Source organism: Littorina saxatilis, linkage group LG4 (assembly GCF_037325665.1).
Source record: "Littorina saxatilis isolate snail1 linkage group LG4, US_GU_Lsax_2.0, whole genome shotgun sequence".
NCBI classification, from domain to species: Eukaryota; Metazoa; Mollusca; class Gastropoda; order Littorinimorpha; family Littorinidae; genus Littorina; species Littorina saxatilis.
The window spans coordinates 40,769,762-40,794,727 of NC_090248.1; the positions used below are offsets into that span (position 1 = coordinate 40,769,762).

At 43.1% G+C, this 24,966-nt stretch overlaps 1 protein-coding gene across 1 annotated transcript; it reads left to right on the forward strand.

The window, feature by feature from the left end:
• The first annotated feature begins 88 nt into the window (after positions 1-88).
• LOC138964734 (ATR-interacting protein-like) lies at positions 89-23,379 on the forward strand. Its single transcript, XM_070336769.1, has 15 exons — positions 89-919; positions 1,633-1,831; positions 5,617-5,732; positions 6,180-6,330; positions 8,131-8,434; positions 8,996-9,167; positions 9,659-10,214; positions 10,675-10,845; positions 12,419-12,507; positions 14,062-14,204; positions 15,895-15,998; positions 16,736-16,822; positions 17,453-17,543; positions 18,898-19,041; positions 21,660-23,379. Exons 1-15 carry the CDS (start codon positions 402-404, stop codon positions 21,749-21,751), a joined length of 2,937 nt encoding a protein of 978 aa, XP_070192870.1. The 5' UTR covers positions 89-401; the 3' UTR covers positions 21,752-23,379.
• The last annotated feature ends 1,587 nt before the right edge of the window (positions 23,380-24,966 follow it).

A 24,966-nucleotide genomic window follows, 5' to 3' on the forward strand; every position in this document is an offset into this window, starting at 1 on the left:
TTACTTTTACTTTAGTTCGTTTTAGACTTGGTCGAAATTTTTGCTACATTTTCCTGCCATGATGGCGGAAACTTCGAAAGTGGAAGAGTGTTATGCACAACTTCCGCAATTACAGACTTAACGATACTTCTCATATGTACGAAAATGAACGAAGTTAGTGATGCAATTCATAGTTAACCGTCTGCAATAATGAAAGCTATCGCAAGTTTTGTCTGTCAATAATCCTATCCGAATCACTCCGTGGTGTCCACTTTCGGTCTGCTGTAAATTACAGTGTAATGAGTCAGACACAACAAGACAGTGTTTTGACTTACAGGAAAGCAGGCTAATCTGAATTCAGTCAAGTTCAACAAGCTATTTGTTGATTTCCGTGAGCTTTTGATAACGTAGAAGATCATGGCATGGCAGTAAATCCACTGTTTCAAAGTTATCGAATCCGAGAATTTGTCAACAGAAATGTTCTGAGCAATCTGAGCAATCTTAGCAATTATCCTACACCAGCAGCAATGGCGCATTCATCCCGCGATCCCCATGGTGGCAAAAGGGGAGCATCTGTGCGGGAGTCAGAAGAGGGGAAGCAGTCCAAAAGACGCCGCCTGGATAACCTCGAACCTGATGAGATGGTGGACTGGGACGACAGTTTTGAAATGACACAGCAGGATCTGGAGTGTCTAGACGTCGTTGCCTCACAAGCTATTGGTGAGCCTTCAACCAGCAAAGAACAAACTGGAGTGGAGAGTAGAGAGGCAGATCAAACAATTGAATTTGAAACAACGCTGGCTGCTGCACCCACAGAGGCATTAAGTCGGCCAGGTTTCTTCCAAGCACCAGCTCCAGGAGCGACTGTTCGGTTAAAGAACCGGTCATCGACTTCTTCCAGTTCAGATTCAACTTACCCACAGTCTTCTGCATCATTCAGGTGAGCTTTAACGTACACTTACAAAACTTACGAAAGTCTATGTGAGTATGTTCCAAGTTCTTCAGGGAAGATAATTCAATTTCAAGAGTAAAATGATTAACTGAACATATTATTTTATTAAAATTTACTCTAAAGTTTGAGGTACTGTTGGTGAGTAAAGTCCTGTTAATTGAACTTGCTGAGACGGGCGCAGTGGCATGGGCCTCCTAATCGGGAGGTCGTGAGTTCGAATCCCGGTCGCTGCCGCCTGGTGGGTTATGAGTGGAGATTTTTCCGATCCCAGGTCAACTTATGTGCAGACCTGCTAGCGACTTAACCCCCTTCGTGTGTACACGCAAGCACAAGACCAAGTGCGCACGGAAAAGATCCTGTAATCCATGTCAGAGTTCGGTGTGTTATAGAAACACGAAAATACCCAGCATGCCTGTCCTGAAATCGGCGTATGCTGCCTGAATGGCGGGGTAAAAACGCTCATACACGTAAAAGTCCACTCGTGCTAAAAACATGAGTGAACGTGGGAGTCTAAGCCCATGAACAAAGAAGAAGAAGACAAAGAACTTGCTGCTCAGAAATGTTGTTTAAAGTTGTCAGGTTGCTTTACCAAGAACAGACTCAGACTAAAAGTAGTCTTAAACTAGTTAAAGTAAAACTAAAAGAACGTAAAATCAGTTTACTAATGTCTTAACCCAATCCTTCAGTTCCATATATTCCAGGAAAACACCCAGTTCTGACCTGTCAACGGCAGCAGGCTCCTTGACGTCAAAGACATCCAGCGGTCATTCTTCGGGGGAACGACAATCCATTGGTGAAATAACCGTCGTTACGCCAGGCACATCCACACAAAATGGTGCAGCTGGAAGTGGCGTCACGGTTACAACACTAAGAGAGGAGTTGAGGAAGAAGGTTGAAGAGGTGAAGTCTGCTTGTTCTGTTTATTAACAGTAACAAGACATGTGCCATGGGTTTGTAAAATCTGAAAGTGATGCATTGGAATTCCGCTCACAAAGTCTTACCACTGTGCCACTCTTGTCTTTGACTTTAGCACACATGGACACATTGACTTCTTCTTCTGCGTTCGTGGGCTGAAACTCCCACGTACACTCGTGTTTTTTGCACGAGTGGAATTTTACGTGTATGACCGTTTTTTACCCCGCCATTTAGGCAGCCATACGCCGTTTTCGGAGAAAGCATGCTGGGTATTTTCGTGTTTCTATAACCCACCGAACTCTGACATGGATTGCAGGATCTTTTTCGTGCGCACATGGTCTTGTGCTTGCGTGTACACACAGGAGTGTTCGGACACCGAGGAGAGTCTGCACACAAAGTTGACTCTGAGAAATAAATCTCTCGCCGAACGTGGGGACGAACTCACGCTGACAGCTGCCAACTGCATACAAATCCAGCGCGCCACCGACTGAGCTACATCCCCGCCCGACACATTGACTGATTGAGACACCATTTTTTATGTGGGTGTGCCATAATACAATAGTAAATTCAAAGCTCAGATGACAGTAGATTGTCCCCCCGCGGGTTAGGGGGAAGAATTTACCCGATGCTCCCCAGCATGTCGTAAGAGGTGACTAACGAATTCTGTTTCTCCTTTTACCCTTGTTAAGTGTTTCTTGTATAGAATATAGTCAATGTTTGTAAAGATTTTAGTCAAGCAGTATGTAAGAAATGTTAAGTCCTTTGTACTGGAAACTTGCATTCTCCCAGTAAGGTCATATATTGTACTACGTTGCAAGCCCCTGGAGCAATTTTTTGATTAGTGCTTTTGTGAACAAGAAACAATTAACAAGTGGCTCTATCCCATCTCCCCCCTTTCCCCGTCGCGATATAACCTTGAACGGTTGAAAACGATGTTAAACACCAAATAAAGAAAGAAAGAAAGACAGTAGATTGTAATAGCTACCTTCGACAAAATGTGTCCCGGTTGTATGCCCCCAGATACTCCTAGTCCTACTCACACGTACTAGCCTTCTTGACACTTTGTGCCGTCCACGTTGACTTGTATGTCCCATCAGATGATTGCATGCACATGTGTAAAACTTAATCCATATATATATGGGTCATTCTCAGAAATGGTGGTCCAAAGTGTTAGTCATACAAAGTAAAAAATAAAGTGTCAAGAAATACAAAATAATTGTTTTTACTATGAAGTCTATTGTTTGCTATACATAATAATGCAAAAATTAGACAAAAAGGGTAATTGGTTGCTGAATAAGAGACGTTTTAAAGTGTTGTATTTACGTGATGAATGTTGTAACATGGAAACCAAATTCCAACTTTAAACCACCTAAGCCTTCAATCCTTTGTGCATTTTTTATCAGTTCTGCAGTATTTTTGTGTTCTACCCAACACATTCTAGTTATGAAAGGTAAGGACTTCAACTAATATTGGTAATAAGGTTCGAATCCCGGCCGCGGCCGCCTGGTGGGTTAAGTGTGGAGATTTTTCGATCTCCCAGGTCAACTTATGTGCAGACCTGCTAGTGGCTTATCCCCCTTCGTGTGTACACGCAAGCACAAGACCAAGTGCGCACGGAAAAGATCCTGTAATCCATGTCAGAGTTCGGTGGGTTATAGAAACACGAAAATACCAAGGCATGCTTCCTCCGAAAGCGGCGTATGGCTGCCTTAATGGCGGGGTAAAAACGGTCATACACGTAAAATTCCACTCGTGCAAAAACACGAGTGTACGTGGGAGTTTCAGCCCACGAACGCAGAAGAAGAAGAATATTGGTAAAAAAAATGACATTTGGAACAAAACTAAGGTGAATGTCGCAACACAGAAACGAAATGCTTGAACCACTTTCGGTTCCTGTGCGACAGACATGAATCTGCACTGTTTGGCCTTTCCTGCCGGCAAAACCCGTCTGACCCAAAATAACTACACAAAACACAATTCGTCAGAGTTTGCTGTATTTGTTGAAAGTTCCTGTTGCGTTCAGATTACCCATTTTAAGTACTTGATGAATGTCGAACATCGGAAAACTTCTTGGCTGCTTTGTTCCGCTAAACTTCGCGCTTTGAGAGACTTTTTGCACTCGATATCCTTCCGACACTACATTGTCGCCATCCGCGGTGTGTAAGTTTGTGACAAAGCTTTGCAGGCTCGACAATTAAGTAAAAACCATCTTCAGTCGTAACGTAGGTCAGGAAACGACGCCATGAGTTTCAGCAAATGATATGATTCTGGTGTTTTCTGTGAATATTATTTTGGCTGTGATTCAAAGGACTATTTTCTTGTTCGAACTTCCTGTGCGCCAAAGAGCTAAAAATAGCCGTGATGTGGCAAAGTCATGGAGCACATTGCTGTCCGATGTTCGCGCGTCGAGTCCGGATACGATGCGTTACGACATTCATAATTTTTTGTTCGAAGCCCATAACTTAAAATTCAGCGTGAGTTTTTGCAAAGATGTGTTGCTACGTCCAATACTGAACTCCTGACTGTCGATTGCAGTTATTTGTTGGTGTTTGCATGTTTGCATTTAGCCATGAGACTGAACATATTGTTGATCACGAAAGTCGTGTAACGCTTCGGCGATCCGGAAAAGGCCGAACTTCGCAATTGAAAAGCACACAAAAACAACACCAACGTATAGAAACCATTTTTATTGACATACAACAATGCTTTAATGTCTCAGGAATAGATTCAGATTAAAAATAAGTCGTGGTAGAAATAATTTTAATTTACTTTTTCATGATTTCAAATGTGTCACCCCTACTCACTCTCACTGGACCACCATTTCTGAGAATGACCCATATACATATTTTGGAGTAGCCGATTTGATTCTGGGATTAGTTTTTAATTTTGTTTAAATTCTGCTACAAGTGGAATTGTATAGCTGTAAGACTGCTGAGTTGTCCATATTCAATTTTTTACATTTAGTCAAGTTTTGACTAAATGTTTTAACATAGAGGGGGAATCAAGACGAGGGTCGTGGTGTATGTGTGTGTGTGTGTGTGTGTTTGTAGAGCGATTCAGACTAAACTACTGGACCGATCTTTATGAAATTTGACATGAGAGTTCCTGGGAATGATATCCCCGGACGGTTTTTTCTTTTTTGCGATAAATGTCTTTGATGACGTCATATCCGGCTTTTTGTAAAAGTTGAGGCGGCACTGTCACACCCTCATTTTTCAATCAAATTGATTGAAATTTTGGCCAAGCAATCTTCGACGAAGGCCGGACTTCGGTATTGCATTTCAGTTTGGTGGCTTAAAAATTAATTAATGACTTTAGTCATTAAAAATCTGAAAATTGTAAAAAAAATATTTTTTTTATAAAACGATCCAACTTTACGTTCATCTTATTCTTTATCATTTTCTGATTCCACAAACATAAATATGTTAATTTGGATTAAAAACAAGCTCTGAAAATTAAAAAAATTAAAAATTATGATCAAAATTAAATTTCCAAAATCGTTTCAAAAACTATTTCATCTTATTCCTTGTCCGTTCCTGATTCCAAAAACATATAGATATGATATGTTTGGATTAAAAACACGCTCAGAAAGTTAAAACGAAGAGAGGTACAGTAAAGCGTGCTATGAAGCACAGCGCAACCGCTGCCGCGCCAAACTTTCACTGCCTTTTGCACTAGCGGCGGACTACGTTCAGTTTCATTCTGTGAGTTCCACAGCTTGACTAAATGTAGTAATTTCGCCTTACGCGACTTGTTTTTGTGTGTGACAGGCTCAGAAGGCGCTGACTGAGTTGTACGCGAAAGATGGTGAAGTCAAATTTCTCAAGGACTCCCTTCACAAGCAAGAGCAAGAACTGGAAAGATTACGAGCAGAACGAGAAGAACGGTCTGGCATTTCTCTGCTTTGTCTGTGTAATTTTTTTATCGTTTCGTTATAATTGTTATAAATGATTTCTGTGTTGGTTTGTTGTCAAACTGCATGAGTGTTCAAGTTCTACAACACGTTTTTATTTTGTTTAGTAATTAGAAAGTGTAGGGGAGGGAAGCTGAAGCCGAAGGTAAACTATAGAATTGTTGTAACAGTTCTAGTACTTCTACGTGTGGCAGCATGTGCTTCTGAAGAAACCCACGAAAGTTGAGTTCATGATTACGTTCATGTTTCTTGCTGCTTCATTCCTCAGGGAGCATCCTTGATTCCTTCGCAAATACCTATTAAGTATGTGCCTTTGATTTTGTATAACATTTGAAAGTTTCTCCATGCAGTTGTTAAAATAATGTCAGCATACAATGTCTAACTTGCCATTATCAACACCACATTCTTTGTGTCTATCAGGAAAGACTCAGCAGAGCAGAACCAAAAGGAGAAAGAAAAAGAGCTGAAACTAGAGGTTGAGAGGCTGCAGACCCAAATTCAATTCAAGAGTCAGGATTGCTCAGAGCTGCAGCAACGGTGTCGCACTCTGGAGAATAGACTCACACATCAGGTTAGAATGAGGGGTACAGAGAAGGATGTCATTTTATTGGAACCTCCCTTTTATTAGTTTTAAGACCCCCCCCCATTTTAAAACATCTCCCAAAGTAAATTTTAAGGGGCTTATTGTCCGCCAGGTCTTAATTGCCTATATTGGACATGAATTGGTTTATACGATTCGAGTTTTTACACCCTCACGGCTTTTGATGTATGCGTGTTTAGGTGGTATCAGCCATCTGCACTTATGGTAGAATGACCAAGATCTTTAACGTGCCATTGTGGTGACACGGGGGTGGGAGATAGATACCGTCTCTGGGTCTGCACATAAAGTTGACCCGTGTCCGTCCCGGCCCGGATTCGAACCAGCGACCTTTCGATCACAAGTCCAGTGCTCTACCACCTGAGCTACCCGGGCCCCCTGCATCTCCCCTTTTAAAACCTTGCTTTTCATGATTTCCTGTTCATAACCTCTGTAATTTTACCTTCATTATAAGACCTAGTTTTAACAGATTTGGTGAGGTCTTAACTTAACTCATTGCTTTTTCAAATATTGAAAAGCTTGCTTTCACTCGCAGTTCAATACTTTAAAAATAATAATAATAATAATAATAAATAACTTTTCTATAGCGCGAGTCCCATCAATTGGCTCCAGGCGCTTTACAAATTCATTATAGAATAAACTAGCACAAATCAACAAGCAAACAAAACATACATTTAACTGAGACATAACATCAAGATCCCAAGCACTAAGCAAAACTTAGCGTACAATGTTAAAAGTACACACACACACACACACACACACAAACACACACACACACACACGCACACGCACGCGCACACACAAAGATACCATTGACAAATAGACCATAAAGCACATGCAGGGTAGAGAGTTCCAAAACAGAATAGTGGAGAGTCTACTCAGGCTAAGCAAAGGCTTTACGAAACAGGTATGTTTTGAGTTGTGTTTTGAAGGAGGAAAGGCTGCTGGAGTCACGGATAGAACTTGGAAGTGAGTTCCAGACGGTCGGAATCTGGTACCTAAAGGTTCTTTCACCAAAGGTCTTGGTCCTGGTTTTGGGGATGCGAAGGAGTTTTTCAGAGGAGGATCTGAGAGAACGGGATGGCTCGTAGATACTGAGGGAATGGGACAAATAGGGGGGAAGTGATTTCTCAAAACAGCGGTACCCTAACAGAGCCAGCTTGTACTCGATTCTATACTTCATAGGAAGCCAGTGAAGGGTGGTAAGTAGGGGCAACTTGTGTAAATCTGGTACGATACAGCAAGCCATGTAGTATTCTGTACGAATTAAACGTTTAAAAAAATGTAATCTTTCTTGATGTTTGACAAAGTAGAGTATTTTGCCAAAAGCATCTTCTTCTTCTTCTGCGTTCGTGGGCTGAAACTCCCACGTACACTCGTGTTTTTGCACGAGTGGAATTTTACGTGTATGACCGTTTTTAACCCGCCATTTATGCAGCCATACGCCGCTTTCGGAGCAAGCATGCTGGGTATTTTCGTGTTTCTATATCCCACCGAACTCTGACATGGATTACAGGATCTTTTCCGTGCGCACTTGGTCTTGTCCTTGCGTGTACACACGAAGGGGGATAAGCCACAAGCAGGTCTGCACATAAGCTGACCTGGGAGATCGGAAAAATCTCCACACTTAACCCACCAGGCGGCCGCAGCCGGGATTCGAACCCTCGACCTTCCGATTAAGAGGCCGACATCTTACCACCCCGCCACAGCGCCCGTCGCCAAAAGCATCTTGCTGTGTGCGCCTTGACTTTTTTGTCTTCTTCTGTGTTTCAGTCTTCTCCATCACCAGCCCTGCCAGCCACCTCCACAGGGGGGGTAACCATGTCCCAGCCCCAGGGCAGCCCTGACAAGAGTCCAAAGGTCAGGAAGGTCGTATCCAGGGCTAACAGGACGCCAGAAAAAGGAGCCTTTCCTAGTCATCAGTCTTTCATGGCTCCTACATCTCCGAGGAAGACGGCCCTTTCCACAGAAAGCAGAGAAACCATGACAACGCCGGATTTGCAGCCCGGGTCTTTATTGCAGGGTCTGGGGAGAGGAAGACGACGACGTTTAGAGTTAAACGTTCCTTGTCAAGGAGGTATGGCGTCTACATTCTATCTGATTTAAGATTTACTTTACAACTCAGCGAGGCTCTTAACGAGCTAGCTCCATGGGATTCTTATACAGAAATAACTTTTTGTTTTCAAACTTCTATTTCTAACTACAGAATATACTTTAGCTGTATGGTGATTTTTTTTTTTTTTATAGTTTTGTGTTTGTTATTATTGAACACGATCCAACATCTTTTGTGCTGAGTATATAGTGTCCTTTATGTTCATAGCAGTAAGTCTCCATAGAATTTGAAATAGTGTTTTGGCTGACTTTGTAAAGTGATCAGAAATTGCTTTCTTTTTAATGACTGCTGGGAGATATTTCTGTATCTAAGCTTTTGTTAAAACACAGTATTTCAGTTTAGTTAAATACAAATCATTAGTATGGAAACAGATTAATGCAGGGATGGGAATTCTATTCAGATGTGCGTAAGTACCCTTTTTCTAATAATCTAGTAGGACACACAATACCGGGGCATACTCTGGTATTTTTATATTTCTAATCCAATCCCATCCCTGTTTAAGTGCAGCAGTTGTTTGGTTCACAGGTGCACAGCTTGTGTCTCAGCTACTCCGGTGCAGAATTGCTGGTGATGGGGAGACTGACGATAATGGAATCTTGGGGCTTCTGCAGACACTTCCGTCCAGACTCGATCTGGAGCTGCTACAGTATGAGCGAGACAGTACCACCGCCCGTCTGTCACCTGTCAAAAAGTCCAGGTGCTTCTGTCTGTGTGTGTGTATGAGAGAGAGAGAGTGTGTGTGTGAGGGGAGAGATTGTGTGTCTGTGTGTGTGTGAGAGAGAGAGAGAATGTGTGTTAGTGTGTGTGAGCTAATATTTTTCTTTTGGTCCTTTTTAAAGTGTTACGAGACTTTGAATCATTGCTTCGGTATGATAATTACTTGTTTTTGTGTCTATTGTAGATTACTAGATGTTGCGTCGGCTATGACAGCTCTAATTTCCCCTATAATCTAGTAATTGGTAATCTAAGAAAGGAACCACTACAGGGGAGGGAATGTGGAAGGGGGGAAGAGGGAGCTTGTCCTGTTGAGGTGATGTTTTCTCAACTACTTTGTTCACTGTATTAGTTCAAAACGCATGAGTTCCAACATTTGTTGAGCCATACATGTAGGTAAACAAGGCTGTCATTCAGTCACTTATAATTCATGAATTTATTTATTAATTTTCTATTTTACTTTTACTTCTCCAGGCGGCATTTGTCACCAGGTGTGTCCACTGCACAACAAACCCAACCGACCGCTCTCAAACCCATCGTCGACCAAGTCAACTTCCTCCTAGCCGCTCAGGGACTCCAGACTTTGATCAGCTCCCCGCAGGTTGATCAACCAGCACCTTCTACATTCCAACAGGCTCAACCGCCCGAGCCGAGCGGGGCTCTTCTTCTACTCCCCATGCTCAACGACTACATCAGTCACTACATCGACATTCTCACCAGCGGCACAGCTGCCGTCAACGTTCAGAGTCCCAACCTGTCTTCTGGCTCCGTCAAATCCAGCAGCTGCGAGTCCGGAAGCTCGTTAGAATCGGTGACGAGTTCTCTGGGAATGTTGTTGCAGCAGGGAGCCGAGTACGCCAACAGTGTTGAGACGTTGACCTTAAGTGCCCTGCACGCGCTACACGCGTTGGTGTGCGTGAGTAGTGAGGTGCGTTCGGTTTGCTTGAGATCGAGGGTTGGGGCTTCCCTGCTTCAGCCTGCGACAGACACCAGCTCTTCGACGATCGAGACTGACCAGGAGAAGGACAAGGTTCGTTAGTTTGTTGAAGCACTTGCACGTTGGTTTAATTTAGATATTCTCTGTTTGTGTGATATTGATAAATGTTTTTGTAAATCTAAAGTGGTTCCATTTAGTATGGTAAGCTGGAGTCCAGTGTCATTTTTTTGTTCATCTGCCTTCTGGACTGGTTTGTTTAACTTGTAATCCTGAAAAAGGGCGTACAGGACTCTTGCCTTTAAATATCACAATTATAACAGCTAAGAAGATCTGATATACACTTTGTTTTGTTTGTTAATTAGAGACTTGGTAATGGGACTAATTTGTGCCTGGAGAGCTGTGTGTGTGTGTTAATGTGTGTGTGCATGCGTGTGTGTGTTCTTATAACTAACTTTACAATGTGCTATTAATGTTAGAAGAACTTACGTTCCAAAGCTGACTGGTCTTTTTACTTTCAGCTTCAGTAAATGTAGTCTTTCTGTGTGTCCATCAGACCAACGAGTCAGGCGTGGAGGGTGATGATGAGCAGAGCTCTGCCAGTGCCAGCTCCAGAAACTCTTCATTCGTCGTCAGTCCGGCAGAGTCCCTGGACTCGCAGTCGCCAAGGCTACAAGGCCTCAACCTCCTCCTCAAAGTCCTGAGGTTGGCGTCACCTAGTCATGAGGTGTGCTGTGTTTTTGGTTATATTATTTTTTTTAAATGAATACGCTATAGTATAAAACGCTTTGTGGCTTGTTGACAGACCAGCTTTTTTGTTGGTCCGAGGGGAGCATAACGTCTTCTGTTTCATCTTTATTGACCATGGCAGAAGGCCGAGGTTAATAAAGACGTAACAGAAGGCGATATGCTCCCTGAGCAACTGTTCTTGGCTGCTTTTGACATTGGATTTTGGTTTATGTCCTATGTATAAAATGTAGGATTATGCTTCCCATGTTTTTCTCCTATGGTGTAAGTCTTCTTCTTCTTCTTTGTTCATGGGCTTAGACTCCCACGTTCACTCATGTTTTTAGCACGAGTGGATTTTTACGTGTATGACCGTTTTTACCCCGCCATTCAGGCAGCATACGCCGATTTCGGGGGACTATGGTGTAAGTAATAAGGAGTATAGCAACTGACAATGCAGACTTGTCGTTTCAAGATCTTCCTTGATTTCGTTAAGTTATTTGCACGTCTGTAGTGTAATTGTCTCCCAGGATGTGACTGATTTATCAGTCAAGAATGAGAGTGCAGCTTTGAACCCACAAAGAGATACAGTAGAAGTCCCTTTTAAGACCCCCCCAATTTAAGACTCCTTCTCTTTTAAGACCCTGTTTTCTTAGACTTTCTGTTCACAGCCTTCATAAATTTACCCCCATTTTAAGACTCCCTCTTTTTTTTATTAAGACCAGTATTTTAAGGCCGGATTTTCTCGGATTTTTGGAGGTCTCAAAAGGGGGATTCCACTGTAGTATACCTGTAACAGTGATCACACTGGTTATGATCAAAACGAGTAATTCTGTCTCACAGAATCGGGTCATTCTGCAACACCATCCTGTCAAAAGTCTAAAACACAGTGATTGCATCTTATCAGAGAAAACTGGTCAAATATCAATTCCACTCGTGCAAAAAAACCACGAGTGTACGGGGGAGTTTCAGCCCACGAACGCAGAAGAAGAAGAAGTAAAATACAGGAAAAGTGCAGTTAGCAGGATTCCTGTGTACTTTTTCAGAGCAGTAGAACCCCCCTTTTCTGACCTAAAAAAAACCTTGAGAAAAACAATGAAAAAGAGGAGGTCTTAGAATGGAGCTACATTTACAGAGGTTATCAACAGAAACTTGAGAAAAGAGGGGTTTACAGGGTACGGAGTCTTGAGAGAAATTCAAGTTTTACGCCCTCACGGCAAAGCCATTAGGGGCATGTTCCTAGGTTTTAACCCGACTTTAGATGAGATAGACAAGTGTATGCGTGTTTAGGTGGTATCATCAATCTGCACTTATGGCAGAATGACCGAGGTTTTTTACGTGCCACTGTGGTGACACGGGGGGTGGGAGATGGATACCGTCTCTGGGTCTGCACATAAAGTTAACCCGTGTCCGTCCCGGCCAGGATTTGAACCAGCGACCTTCTGATCACAAGTCCAGTGCTCTACCAACGGAGTCTTACATGGGGGTCTTAAAAAAGGGGTTCCACTGTACTGACATTTGACAAAGTTCCTCAGCATTTAGTAATCAATCCTTCTCATTCTTTGCACTTTCAGAGCTCTGGGTTCAAGGAGTCTATAGTGGAAGCAGCGTTGGGTGTTCTTCTCGCTCTGGCCATCAGCTCATCAGAAGCTGATGTGGACAGGTAATTTATTAAATCTTTGGTTTTTTGCAGGGCATTATATGTTATTTGTATTTTTGACCAAAATGTGACATTTGACAAAGATCGAGACAGTCAGTGTTCCCTGAGACGGCGCCAGTGGTCGAGGTGAAAAATGACTGTCAAGATTTGTGTAAAATGTCATATTTTGGTCAAAAATACAAATAACATTTATGTCTTGATGGATTTTTGTTTGAATTGATTTAAATTTTTACTATTGAATGCACACACACATGCACTCTTTTGTAGTCTCGACTAGCCACCTAAATAAGAGTTTTTGTTGACTCTGACGTCACATGGCTTAGACAGAGAAATCCAATGTTCAGTCGATAAAGGCACAGTAAGCCTCCCGTAAACCATCACAGATACTGTCAGGCTTCTACACACAGTACAAACACCCTTCCATTTGAACGCTCACCAAACGGGAACATCCTAGGTGCCCTATGTAAAGAGCGAGCAATTTTCAAAGAATTAATTTTGCGGATTGTATCAGAGACAATCGGACCGTGGTGCGTTTTGGCGCTAGACCTAACTTTTAAAATCTAAATAATAAATTGACAGCTTGTTACACAAACATTCTTAAATCATAAAAGAATTCTTTTTTCATCAAGACAAGATCAGTACAATTCGAAGTTTTGAAAGTTTAAAAAAAGAAACGCCCGGAAGCAGGGTCACGCAAGGTCGTGGTTCTCGTAGCAGATGACAGTTTATGCCTATCACCAGTTCCTCTGAACAGTCAAAAGCCATCGCAAGAGTTCTTGTGAACCACAGCCGTTTGTTTCGTGCATAGTCAGAGGTACATAATAACGTGCTATTGCAGATAAGCTCACAGCGAGTCGCATTCAAATTACTAACTGACAACTGCATTGTGAAAAAGGGAAACTGGATCACACGGGTTCATGATGGCTCAGGGGCAAGATAAACCACGCAAAAATAAATTCTTTGAAAATTGCTCGATCTTTACGGAGGGCACCTAGGATGTTCTCAAGCGGTGAGTGTTTAAATGAAAGGGTGTTTGTACTGTGTGTAAAAGCCTGACAGTATCTGTGATGGTTTACGGGAGGCTTACTGTGCCTTTAACATTGTAATTAAGAAGGCGTCAAAGATTGTAGGGCATGTCAACCCAGAATGACCCAAAGAGCTTATTTTGAAAGCTGGACGTCTTGTGAAATTAAGAAAGGAGTTGCCACCACTTGTATTACAACCACTAACTTGTTCCCCTGGCTAGTTTGATTTATTCCAAGAGAGATCCTGCTTTGGTATTGCTCACAAAGTTTCCTCTCTCTTAATTACAAATTACATACCAGAGCTGTAAAATCATACACTGGCTTGTGTACACAAATCATTACAAATTTACTTATTTGTTGTTGTTTTTTGTTCAAAAGGAGAGACTCCTCAACAAAAATGAACAGATCTTGATTGTGCTCACAGCTTCCCTTCTTGCTATGGCAAAACCAATGGTCATACCGACTACTCAATCAAGCATCTGATTTGAGTGAGGCAGCGTCATTTACATGCAGTTTGCTGTGAATTGTGCAGGCTTCATGTGGTAGTTCTTCGTGGAGTTCTGACTGAGTGTCTGCAGCTGGAGCAAAAGCCTTGCATTACCCTACGTGCATTGGACTTGTTTTCTTGTCTCGCTCGATCTCGGGCCATTGTTCCTTTCTTCTGCAGTAGGACAGGTAAAGTTGAACTGTGTTAAAAGCAGCGGGGGGGGGGGGGGGGGGGGGGGGGTGTCTTTTTAACTTCACCTTATAAAATCAATGTAAAAACATTTCCCATCTTTGTTGAACATGCACATTTTTCTGTGTAAATGTCCACATTGCTATGAAAAATAACTGGGGTATTTCTGGCTATAAAGTACAATCGTTTAGTAATAGAATGTTGAATATCTGCAGTTACTATGCTGTCACTGTCAGTGAATCTGAGTGCTGGAGCTAAAGAGAGAGAGAGAGTGTGTGTGTGTGTGTGTGTGTGTGTGTGTGTGTGTGTGTGTGTGTGTGTGTGTGTGTGTGTGTGTGTGCGTGTGCACACATAATGGCAAGAGTGTGTAAGTTTGTGCATGTGATGGGTATGAATTGTGGTTGAATGTATAACTGCAGAGGAAATGTAACTACTTGGTGGCTTACATATAATATATTATGTTTCCATAGCTCTTTCAAAGTTCACTGAGCAGTTCAGTGAAAACAGTTGATGTTGCTTGATAAAAAGAAAGAAAGGTATAATATACAGACCTGTTTACCCATACGATTTCGCCGTGTTTTGTACGCAAAGTTGCCAAGGATATGACCAATACGTTTGGAGTGAAAAAAATATGACGATGGTAAAAAGAAATCAAGTTTGATCGTGATCACTAAATGGAAGAAGAAGAAATCGAAAGTAGGTTGCCAAACCAATAGCTCATAAACGTTTCTTGTGAGTTGCAAAATACGCTCAATATTTTGAAAATACACTGAATCTCAGTGAAAAGTACACCAAAGTCAAAGTGTGAGTAAACAGGTCTGAATTTAGGTTGTGAAGTGTGTCTGTGTCTGTACAGATGCCTGCACCCTCCTCAGCCTGAATATAGGTTGTGAAGTGTGTCTGTGTCTGTACAGATGCCGTATACACCCTCCTCAGTCTGAATATAGGTTGTGAAGTGTGTCTGTGTCTGTACAGATGCCGTATACACCCTCCTCAGTCTGAATATAGGTTGTGAAGTGTGTCTGTGTCTGTCCAGATGCCTGCACCCTCCTCAGTCTGAATATAGGTTGTGAAGTGTGTCTGTGTCTGTACAGATGCTGTATACACCCTCCTCAGCCTGAATATAGGTTGTGAAGTGTGTCTGTGTCTGTCCAGATGCCTGCACCCTCCTCAGTCTGAATATAGGTTGTGAAGTGTGTCTGTGTCTGTCCAGATGCCTGCACCCTCCTCAGTCTGAATATAGGTTGTGAAGTGTGTCTGTGTCTGTACAGATGCTGTATACACCCTCCTCAGTCTGAATATAGGTTGTGAAGTGTGTCTGTGTCTGTCCAGATGCCTGCATCCTCCTTAGTCTGAATATAGGTTGTGAAGTGTGTCTGTGTCTGTACAGATGCTGTATACACCCTCCTCAGTCTGAATATAGGTTGTGAAGTGTGTCTGTGTCTGTCCAGATGCCTGCATCCTCCTCAGTCTGAATATAGGTTGTGAAGTGTGTCTGTGTCTGTACAGATGCTGTATACACCCTCCTCAGTCTGAATATAGGTTGTGAAGTGTGTCTGTGTCTGTACAGATGCCTGCACCCTCCTCAGTCTGAATATAGGTTGTGAAGTGTGTCTGTGTCTGTACAGATGCCGTATACACCCTCCTCAGTCTGAATATAGGTTGTGAAGTGTGTCTGTGTCTGTACAGATGCCTGCACCCTCCTCAGTCTGCACCTGGTGTCTACGCGACTTCTGACCGCCTGTCGCGGTAAGCAGCAGGTGGAACCTCAGATGCTCCAAATTATCTCTAAGGTACTGTTTGCCCTCTTGCTTCTCTGTCTATTTAGCTGCCTGTCATGTCTACCTGTCTGTCAAAATAATCAGCAACTCTCATAACTCGTTTTTGCTAGAATTTGAGTTGTTCCTGAAAGTAGTTTGAGTGTTAGTAAACTTGTAGACCGTTGAAGCTTCTAAGAACGTCATTTTGAGTTTGGAACACACAAATGACGTTGGCTTGAGGGCGAAAGAGATTATGTCATTTTACAAAATTCATTTCCGGGAAGATAAAACTGTGCCGCAAAGTTGTTGATTCTGTTCAAATGATTTTCCTGATTTCCTCCCACCCCCCCTCTCTCTCTCTCTCTCTCTCTCTCTCTCTCTCTCTCTCTCTCTCTCTCTCTCTCTCTCTTCTCTCTCTCTCTCTCTCTCTCTCTCTTTCTCTCTCTCTCTCTCTTCTCTCTCTCTCTCTCTCTCTCTCTCTCTCACTCTCTCTCTTTTTCTCTCTCTCTCTCTCTCTCTCTCTCGCTCTCTCTCTCTCTCTCTTTGTCTCTCTCTCTTTGTCTCTCTCTCTCTCTCTCTCTCTCTCTCTCTCTCTCTCTTCGTCTCTGTCTGTCTGTCTGTCTGTCTGTATCCCAGTGCATTCGCTTGAGTGAATGGTTAAAGTTTTAAACACGCTTCAGTGCTCTTGTTTATTTTAAACTGATCGCCTTGTCATCGTTCATGAATAATTGGGACTGAAAGCAAATATTTTCCTTTCTTTATGTCTGCAGGTTGTGGACAGTGTGTCGTCAGTTGTGTCGCACCACAGAAATGGAGTTCACACTCTCACAGGCAACAGCTGCAGATGTAGTGGACAGGTAGCAACCTCTGACATTGTGTATACATGTGTGTCACTGTGTGTATGTGTGGGTGTGTGTGTGTGCATCAATGTGTGGGTGTCAGTGAATGTGTATGTCACTGTGCGTCAGTGTGTGTGTGTCAGTGTATGTGTGTGTCACTGTGTATGTGTGGGTGTGTGTGTGCGTCAATGTGTGGGTGTCAGTGTATGTGTGTGTCACTGTGTCAGTATGTGTTGGTTAATGTGTGTCATTGTGTGTGTGTTATGTGTGTGTGTTATGTGTGTGTATGTCACTGTCAGTGTGTGGGTTTGTGTGTGTGTAACTATATGTGTATGTGTGACACTGTGGATGTGTGTCACTTATGTCTGTGTGTATGTGTGACATTGTGTGCGTGTATGTGTGACTGTGTGTGTGTGTCGCTCTGTGTGTGTGTCACCGTGTTAGAGAGAGAGAAAGTGTGTAGTGTGTGTACTCTAGCATGCAAAAGATTGTTCCTCTCCAGTGAAACAACTGTTTGAGAGTCATACCAAGTTAGCTGTACTCTAGCATGCAAAAGATTGTTCCTCTCCAGTGAAACAACTGTTTGAGAGTCATACCAAGTTAGCTGTAGGTACTAATTCACTACAGTTTTGCTTTCATTTATTTCAGATCATCCCTAGCCTTGTTCATGCCATGTTCTACCTCCTACGAGATTACCAGGCCTCACACAGTACTGACATTTTGGGAGTTCTTCGCAAAGGTTAGCTAATCTTAGGCTCAGTTAGAGCATGTAAATTAGGTGCCTATCCATGTCTTCTTTGTGATTCTTAAACAGGGCCTATTGGGTTTCACTGATGATGAAACTATGTCATAGTACAGTTGATGTCAACATTATCAGCAAACGTCTGTGCTTGTAGGGGCAACTATGACTGAGGAAAATGTAAGAGTAGCAGCAGCAATGTTATTTTCTGATATGTTTTCCTAATAATGATAATCCTTTGCTTCTGTTTCTCTCTCTTTCCCTACCTCCCCTTTCTCTCTGGGGGTTAGGGGGGTGTGTCTGAAACAAACAGGCTGCAAATGTTCCAAACACCTGAAAACAAAAACAAAAAAAATTGTTTTAAGGAATATTTATGCAGATACACAAGATACAATAAGTTTCCAAATCATGAGCAAATAAATGCTTTATTAATTAACACTTTCTACCCCACCTATGTTGACCAAGTTTAATTTTAGCTGAGACCAGCTGAGCTGCAGCAGGTCACTCAGAATTGTAGTAGCTGTGTAGAATTGTGTATCAACACGCTGGAATGCAGGCGTTAGATCGACGTTACAGGAAGCGACTGAAGCTAACAGTCTGAGCGAATATATCCGTACCTGGTCAGATAGAGCCAAATGAGTGGGTACGGATATATATATCCGTACCTGGGAGACAATGAGTTAAGACATACCACAGACAAGTAGGAAACCATGAGAACATGAGTAAGATAATAAGCATGAAATGTGTGGGAGAATAGACAGTGTTTTCTGAAACTGATGTGTGTGGGTTGTGAAAGAGTGAATAAGCTTACTTTGGTTGAGACAAACATCAATCCACACATGCTCCTTCTCCACATTGTCCAGACACACCCCTCGCCAGTTTCTGGCCCGTGGATTGTTTGTTTTACTAAAAGCAAGGCGGGGATGTAGCTCAGTCGGTAGCGCGCTGGATTTGTATCCAGTTGGCCGCTGTCAGCGTGAGTTCGTCCCCACGTTCGGCGAGAGATTTATTTCTCAGAGTCAACTTTGTGTGCAGACTCTCCTCGGTGTCCGAACACTTGCGTGTGTACACGCAAGCACAAGACCAAGTGCGTACGAAAAAGATCCTGTAATCCATGTCAGAGTTCGGTGGGTTATAGAAACAAGAAAATACCCAGCATGCTTCCTCCGAAAGCGGCGTATGGCTGCCTAAATGGCGGGGTAAAAACGGTCATACACGTAAAAGCCGTGGGAGTTTCAGCCCATGAACGAACAAACAAACTAAAAGCAAAGGTATTCACTCTTTCATTACCCATACAAACTGGACACAGTTATTTCCGTCATCTTTTTTGATATCTTTGCCTCTGTGCCAACAGGCATGTTGCTGCTACACGACATATCTCTGCGAGACCCCAACTTTCAACAGAGACACGGCCAAGTTCACTTGCACTACACGACCCTCATGTCAGGCCTGGCTAGAATCTACAAGGATAGCAAGGATCTCTTGCCACACACTGAAGGTAAAGCGCATAAATCATTGATAATGATAAATTAGATTATGATCGACAGGCGCAGTGGCCTGCCGGATAAGACATGGTCCTCTTAATCGGAAGGTCACGAGTTCAAATCTTGGCCGCTACCGCCTGGTGGGTTAAGGGTGGAGATTTTTCCGATCTCCCAGGTCAACTTATGTGCTGACCTGCTAGTGCCTTATCCCCCTTCGTGTGTACACGCAAGCACAAGACCAAGTGCGCACGGAAAATATCCTGTAACTTTAAAGGATTGTTGAAAAGATGTTATATTTCAGCACAATAAAATCAAAACTTTTCCTCAGTGACATATGTTACTTATCAGTTATGAGTTATCTTGGAAGTTAAAGGCTCCGTCGCGATATAACCTTGAACGGTTGAAAACGACGTTAAACACCAAATAAAGAAAGAAAGTTAAAGGCTGACGTAGTCCTATTTAATTAGTTTAATTACTTCCAGGGCTTTTCCCATCGTTGCGGGGATGTATAAATTAAGCTTCCTGCAAAGTTCTAGGTTTAAAGTCCTTACCAATTACGAGAAATAATTAATTCTTTATTGCATTGTTTAGCAGCAGTTCTACAGGACTTGGGCTATTTTCAGACCGTTTCGTAAACCAAAGATGGCGTTTGAGACTGTTCTGTTTATATTCGGCACTATCAACACCACTTTGCAATACAGCAGTCCCTGCAATGTACGGCCCCCGGCGTGAGCGGACACCTGACATGTACGGACACATTTGCTCGGCACGGAGTGTTTTCCTTCTATATTTGCCCCCCCTTAAACGGACACCTGCAAAACGTGGACGCGGACACTCATTTTCGGTCCCAACAGCAGGTCATACCTCCAATGTACGGACAGACCATCGTCAAATTTTCACCACAACAAAATCGATAACAGAGCAGTCCGGTTCTTGGTACAAAGATCACAGCCGCAATGGCGTGATGACAGTCACTGATAACTTGAGTGCACGTGTACCCATCACTGAGGGGGGGTAGTTTTGGTCAGGAGTGGAGTACATGCGAAGATGCCAACATGAAACTGCACTGAGCTCTTTATTCTTGTCTGTTGGACGTAAACAACAGAAACCACAGTCGATGAAGGTCCTGAGCGAAAGAGAGTGAAAAACCGGCCACAGTTCTCAGCATCGTGTGTCTGTGTGTAACCTCTTTCATTGACAAGATACTCTTGTTTCCCCTCAGCCTTGACCAGTGAGTCGGTTGCCTAATCTATGAACCCTTCAGTTGTCTTGCTTTGTCAAAAGTCAACTGGTTTTGCTCTGAGTGAACAGTGCAGCTGGCCTCTCTGGCCACAGCCCCCAACAGTACATGGCTGGAGGGAGGGAAAGAGAGAGGAAGGGGGGGGGGGGGGGTGGAGGGTTAGCTGGCTAAACTCTGTGGGGTGTCCGGTGTCACTGCATGTCAGCAGGAAGAGCATTGGAGAGAAATAGAGAGGTGTACTCTTCCACACAATTTCCAAGCATCAGTTGTCACGGCTTGGGGTAGGCATTAGTGAGGGAGAGTGGGAGCTGTGTTATGTACAGTGTATTTCCGACTGAAGAGTGAAAAGTCACTGCCATGCCACATGATCGGCATGCAGTCAATAAAGCCAGACAAGAAACAAATAAATTACATGATTATGACATGCAGCTCTATCTGCTATTTATTCAAACTGGTTTTCAAGCTTATTCTTGCAAAGCATCTGCACACGCTCCTCTGTGCTGTGTTTGTGTGGCTGCTTTCGTATGTCAGTGCATGGTGAGTGTGTTCACTGCCTTGAGGATTTATTTTATCTCTTCTTTTCAACACTTTTCATACAAATCATTTTTACAGAACGTTTAAAGAAGTATTAGGAGTTTATTGTTATTGTTTAGTAGCCACAAGAAGTGATTATCATAGACTCAATCCTCTTGTTTGTGTCTCTGTGTGAGGGTATGGGGGAGGGGGTGGTGTGGTCACCCCTCCCGTGACCGGACACCTGCAATGTACGGACAGTTTTGCTATGGCCCAAGGGTGTCCGTTCATGAGAGGGACTGCTGTACTGAAATAATTTGTTCTGTGTTCGAAAGCTACAGCCAATCGTTATTATATCCCCTTGGGTACAGTATTATAACATTATTGGCACATGTTTGTTTGTTTGTTTGTTCGTTCATGGCCTGAAACTCCCACGGCTTTTACGTCTATGACCGTTTTTACCCCGCCATTTAGGCAGCAATACGCCGCTTTCGGAGGAATTGGCACATGTAAACAATATGGATTAATTAATGAACGCTACGAATATGGCAGCCTTTGAATGACAGTAAACCTCATTATTAGAGTGTGTTAATGTGTGTGTGTGTGTGTGTATCATTGCACCCGTGCATGTGTGCAAGCTTGATCATACGTGTCTATGTGTGTGTGTGTGTGTGTGTGAACACGCAGGTGACTTGCTAGTTTTGTTTGAAGTTGTTTCGAAAGTGTCAGACTGTAAATTGTATTACCTGTGTGTGTGTGTGTGTGTGTATGCATGTCTGCCTGCCTGCTTCGCAGTATGTGTGTGTTGGGGGGAGTGGGAGAACAGGAATTAAAGAAGAGTTTGTGTGTGATTTTAATTCCAATCTCCATGTGTTTCAGTGTCAGCTCTAGAAGACCTGTGGGAGGATGTGGACCTGTCAGACTCTGGTTCTCAGGACAGCGATCAGGACGAGCACATAGACGCTCAGTGATTCTCACTTTCATGGAACAGAGCTTTAGACAGGGCTGACTGAAATCAACACTTGCGCTGAGGGACCAGTTCTTTAACAAACCGTTGCATGTAATATCTTGAAACCAGTGTCTGCGTTTCATGCAAACATCTTCAGGCAGTGCAAGAAAAAGCTGTAGGATGTCAACACTTGCGCTGAGAGACCAGTTCTCTAACTAACCATTGCATGTAATGTCTTGAAACCAGTGTCTGTGCTTCGTGCAAACATCTTCAGGCGGTGCAAGAAAAAGCTGTAGGATGTTCAATGATGTCTGTAATGAAAACAAATATGGAAATCTAATGACAGCAATCAGGATGAACCATGGATACCGAGTGATTGTGCGTTTGTTGGAAAATCTTAATAAATTACATATCTTATCCCGACTCACATCTAGCATTAACCTCTGGTTTAAGTGCCGAGACGCTGAACTACGCTTCATGTACAGACTTTCAAAAGAAGTAGGAGAATGTGACATTTTCTGCGGAATATTCAATGAACAAAGGGGAGTAAGCGCTCTAAATGCACACAACATGTGAAATAGAGTAATTCGGAACCAGTCTCCTGGCACCTGAGAGAATAACAAGCATTGAAATGAACACGCGACTTTCATCCTCACAAAAAGGAGGATCGCCCCAAGCTTGTATGTTCCTCATTCTCCAAGGCAATGTTGCATGCATTTAGAGCGCTTACTTCCGTTGGTTTATCAGATCTTTAGGTAGCGTTCTGCCTCATGTGTTTAAGATTCTCAACAGAACATTGACAGAGGTGCATGTGGCTAGCTAATTGATTATACATGTAATAATTATAAGGGTATTCATATGGCGCAAATCCGGATATAGTTATAATTTGATCAGAGTAACAGCATGGTCTGGGTGGCCGAGTGGTAAACGCACTTGCCTCGGAAGCGAGAGGTTGCGAGTTTGACCCTGGGTCAGGGCGTTAGCAATTTTCTTCCCCCCCTTTCCTAACCTAGGTGGTGGGTTCAAGTGCTAGTTTTTCGGATGAGACGAAAAACCGAGGTGCCTTCGTGTACACTACATTGGGGTGTGCACGTTAAAGATCCCACGATTGACAAAAGGGTCTTTCCTGGCAAAATTGTATAGGCATAGATAAAAATGTCCACCAAAATACCCGTGTGACTTGGAATAATAGCCCGTAAAAGGTGAATGCTCGCCCTAATAGGCTTGAGGTTTGCTGGCCGATGTGAATGCGTGATACATATATTGTGTAAAAAAACCAAAACATCTCACACGGCATAAATAAATCCCTGCGCCTTGAATCCGTGGTTGAGATATGTGCGCGATATAAATTGCTTAAAATAAAAAAATAATAAAAAACCCAGCAGATAGGGACTGCAAGAAAATACGGGTCTCACAGGAGGAAGAGTAACGGTAATCCTGTGGTATTTGTGGTTCTGAAAATGCACAGATTTTGTACCCGACATGCACCCAAGCATTGAACTAAAAAAAACTTGCTAAATGATAGTTTGTGTGTGGTTGTGAACAAACCTCAGCTGTGATGAGAATAGAATGAAAGTGGTTGAAATCAAACACTTATGGGGCAGTGCGTGGAAGGAGTCATGGGTGCTGGTTTTAATGCTTTGCCATGGGAGGGGGGGTCTTGAATTGGGTGTGTGGAGAGGGGTCTTGAATTGGGTGTGTGGAGGGGGGGTCTTGAATTGGGTGTGTGGAGGGGGGTCTTGAATTGGGTGTGTGGAGGGGGGTCTTGAATTGGGTGTGTGGAGGGCTAGGGGGGTCTTGAAGTGGGGGTGTGGCGGGGGATCTTGAATTGGGTGTGTGGAGGGGGGTCTAGAATTGGGTGTGTGGAGGGGGGTCTTGAAGTGGGGGTGTGGCGGGGGGGGGGGGGGGGGTGTAAATGTGATGTTCCACTGTATTGCTTTGTAATGGAAACTTCTTCATGCTTCTAGGAAAAAGGAAGGAATTGAGGTTTGCTGCTCAAAGGGCAATATGCTTGAAAGTGCTGCATGGTCTGTTGTGGAAAATTTGCAATAGAAAAAGTCAAAAGTAGCAGGCAGAATGTGTTTGATTTTCTCCATTGTTCAAACGAATTTGTGGACTCTTGGCCTGCGTTATGGTTTACACAGATTGAAAGGATGAAAAAAAGATAAATATATTGTTAATGTTGTGTGATGTGGGTGTCACAAATTTATATTTTACATTTTTGTTTGTGTACAGAATTGACTGTTTCAATGCTAAAATGTATGATAAGTGTTCATATTCTGGTCTAAAAAAAAAGAAGAAAATTGATAGGTAACTAGTTACAGTAGCATTTACACATTTTAGAGAGCACATCTCTGGTGCATGTTTTTCCAATGTGCGTGTAGTTTTATACTGTTGTATATATATTGTTGTACAAGCTAATTGTACATGAGGAAAGGAATAAAATTTGTTGTGCAGGTACGTTTGTCGTTGCTTTCTCCTCGTGTGATCTTGCAATTGCTCTTTCCAATATTGTAAGGCTCAATATGCTGGGTTAGGATAACTTGATGGACCTCGTTGATTTTCACTTAAACCTTTTTCACCACTCAGAAATAAAAATTAAGGATCACAGAAAATTAAATGGGACATTGTGCCTCATAGCCCAGGGTTTCTTAATGTTGCACTGGTCACTGTCACTTTTGAACTAGTCTGGCACACACGACTCTCACTATCATTCTAAGTCTGGGATCACCGTGCGCGCTCACTCTGGCAGTCGAGTGTCAGGAATGAAACACTCTCACTCTGGCGTAACTCTCACTGGCACCGGTCTGGTACCACAACTCTCACTCTCAGTCTGGCACCACAGCTCTCACCCTTGCATCACGTTCTTGGCTCTGGTCTGGCACGGGTCTGGCTCTGGTCTGGCACGGGTCTGGCTCTTTCATTTTCACTCCACATCCACACGCACAGACACAAACACAATCGAACAGACACATCATCACATAACGCTTTTTGCAGCGGTTGAGTCACACACGTACAAACACACAAACATACATAAATATTGACGGGAGTGGGACTCGACCCATGACTTGGGAGTCGACAGAGCGACCACACACACACGCACACACACACGCAGGCAAAGGCACATACACACGGATATACACGCGCGCACACACACATACTCGCACAGGCACACACTTAGACAGACACACACACACGCAGGCACAGACACACGCATATACACGCGCGCACACACAC

Bases quoted from the DNA above. Each gene is read 5' to 3' on its own strand.
- LOC138964734 (XM_070336769.1), top strand. From the start codon at position 402: ATGGCAGTAAATCCACTGTTTCAAAGTTATCGAATCCGAGAATTTGTC. The intron at 9,168-9,658 runs GTGCTTCTGTCT...TTACTTCTCCAG, and splicing joins TCACCTGTCAAAAAGTCCAG to GCGGCATTTGTCACCAGGTG. The intron at 15,999-16,735 runs GTACTGTTTGCC...TTATGTCTGCAG, and splicing joins TGCTCCAAATTATCTCTAAG to GTTGTGGACAGTGTGTCGTC.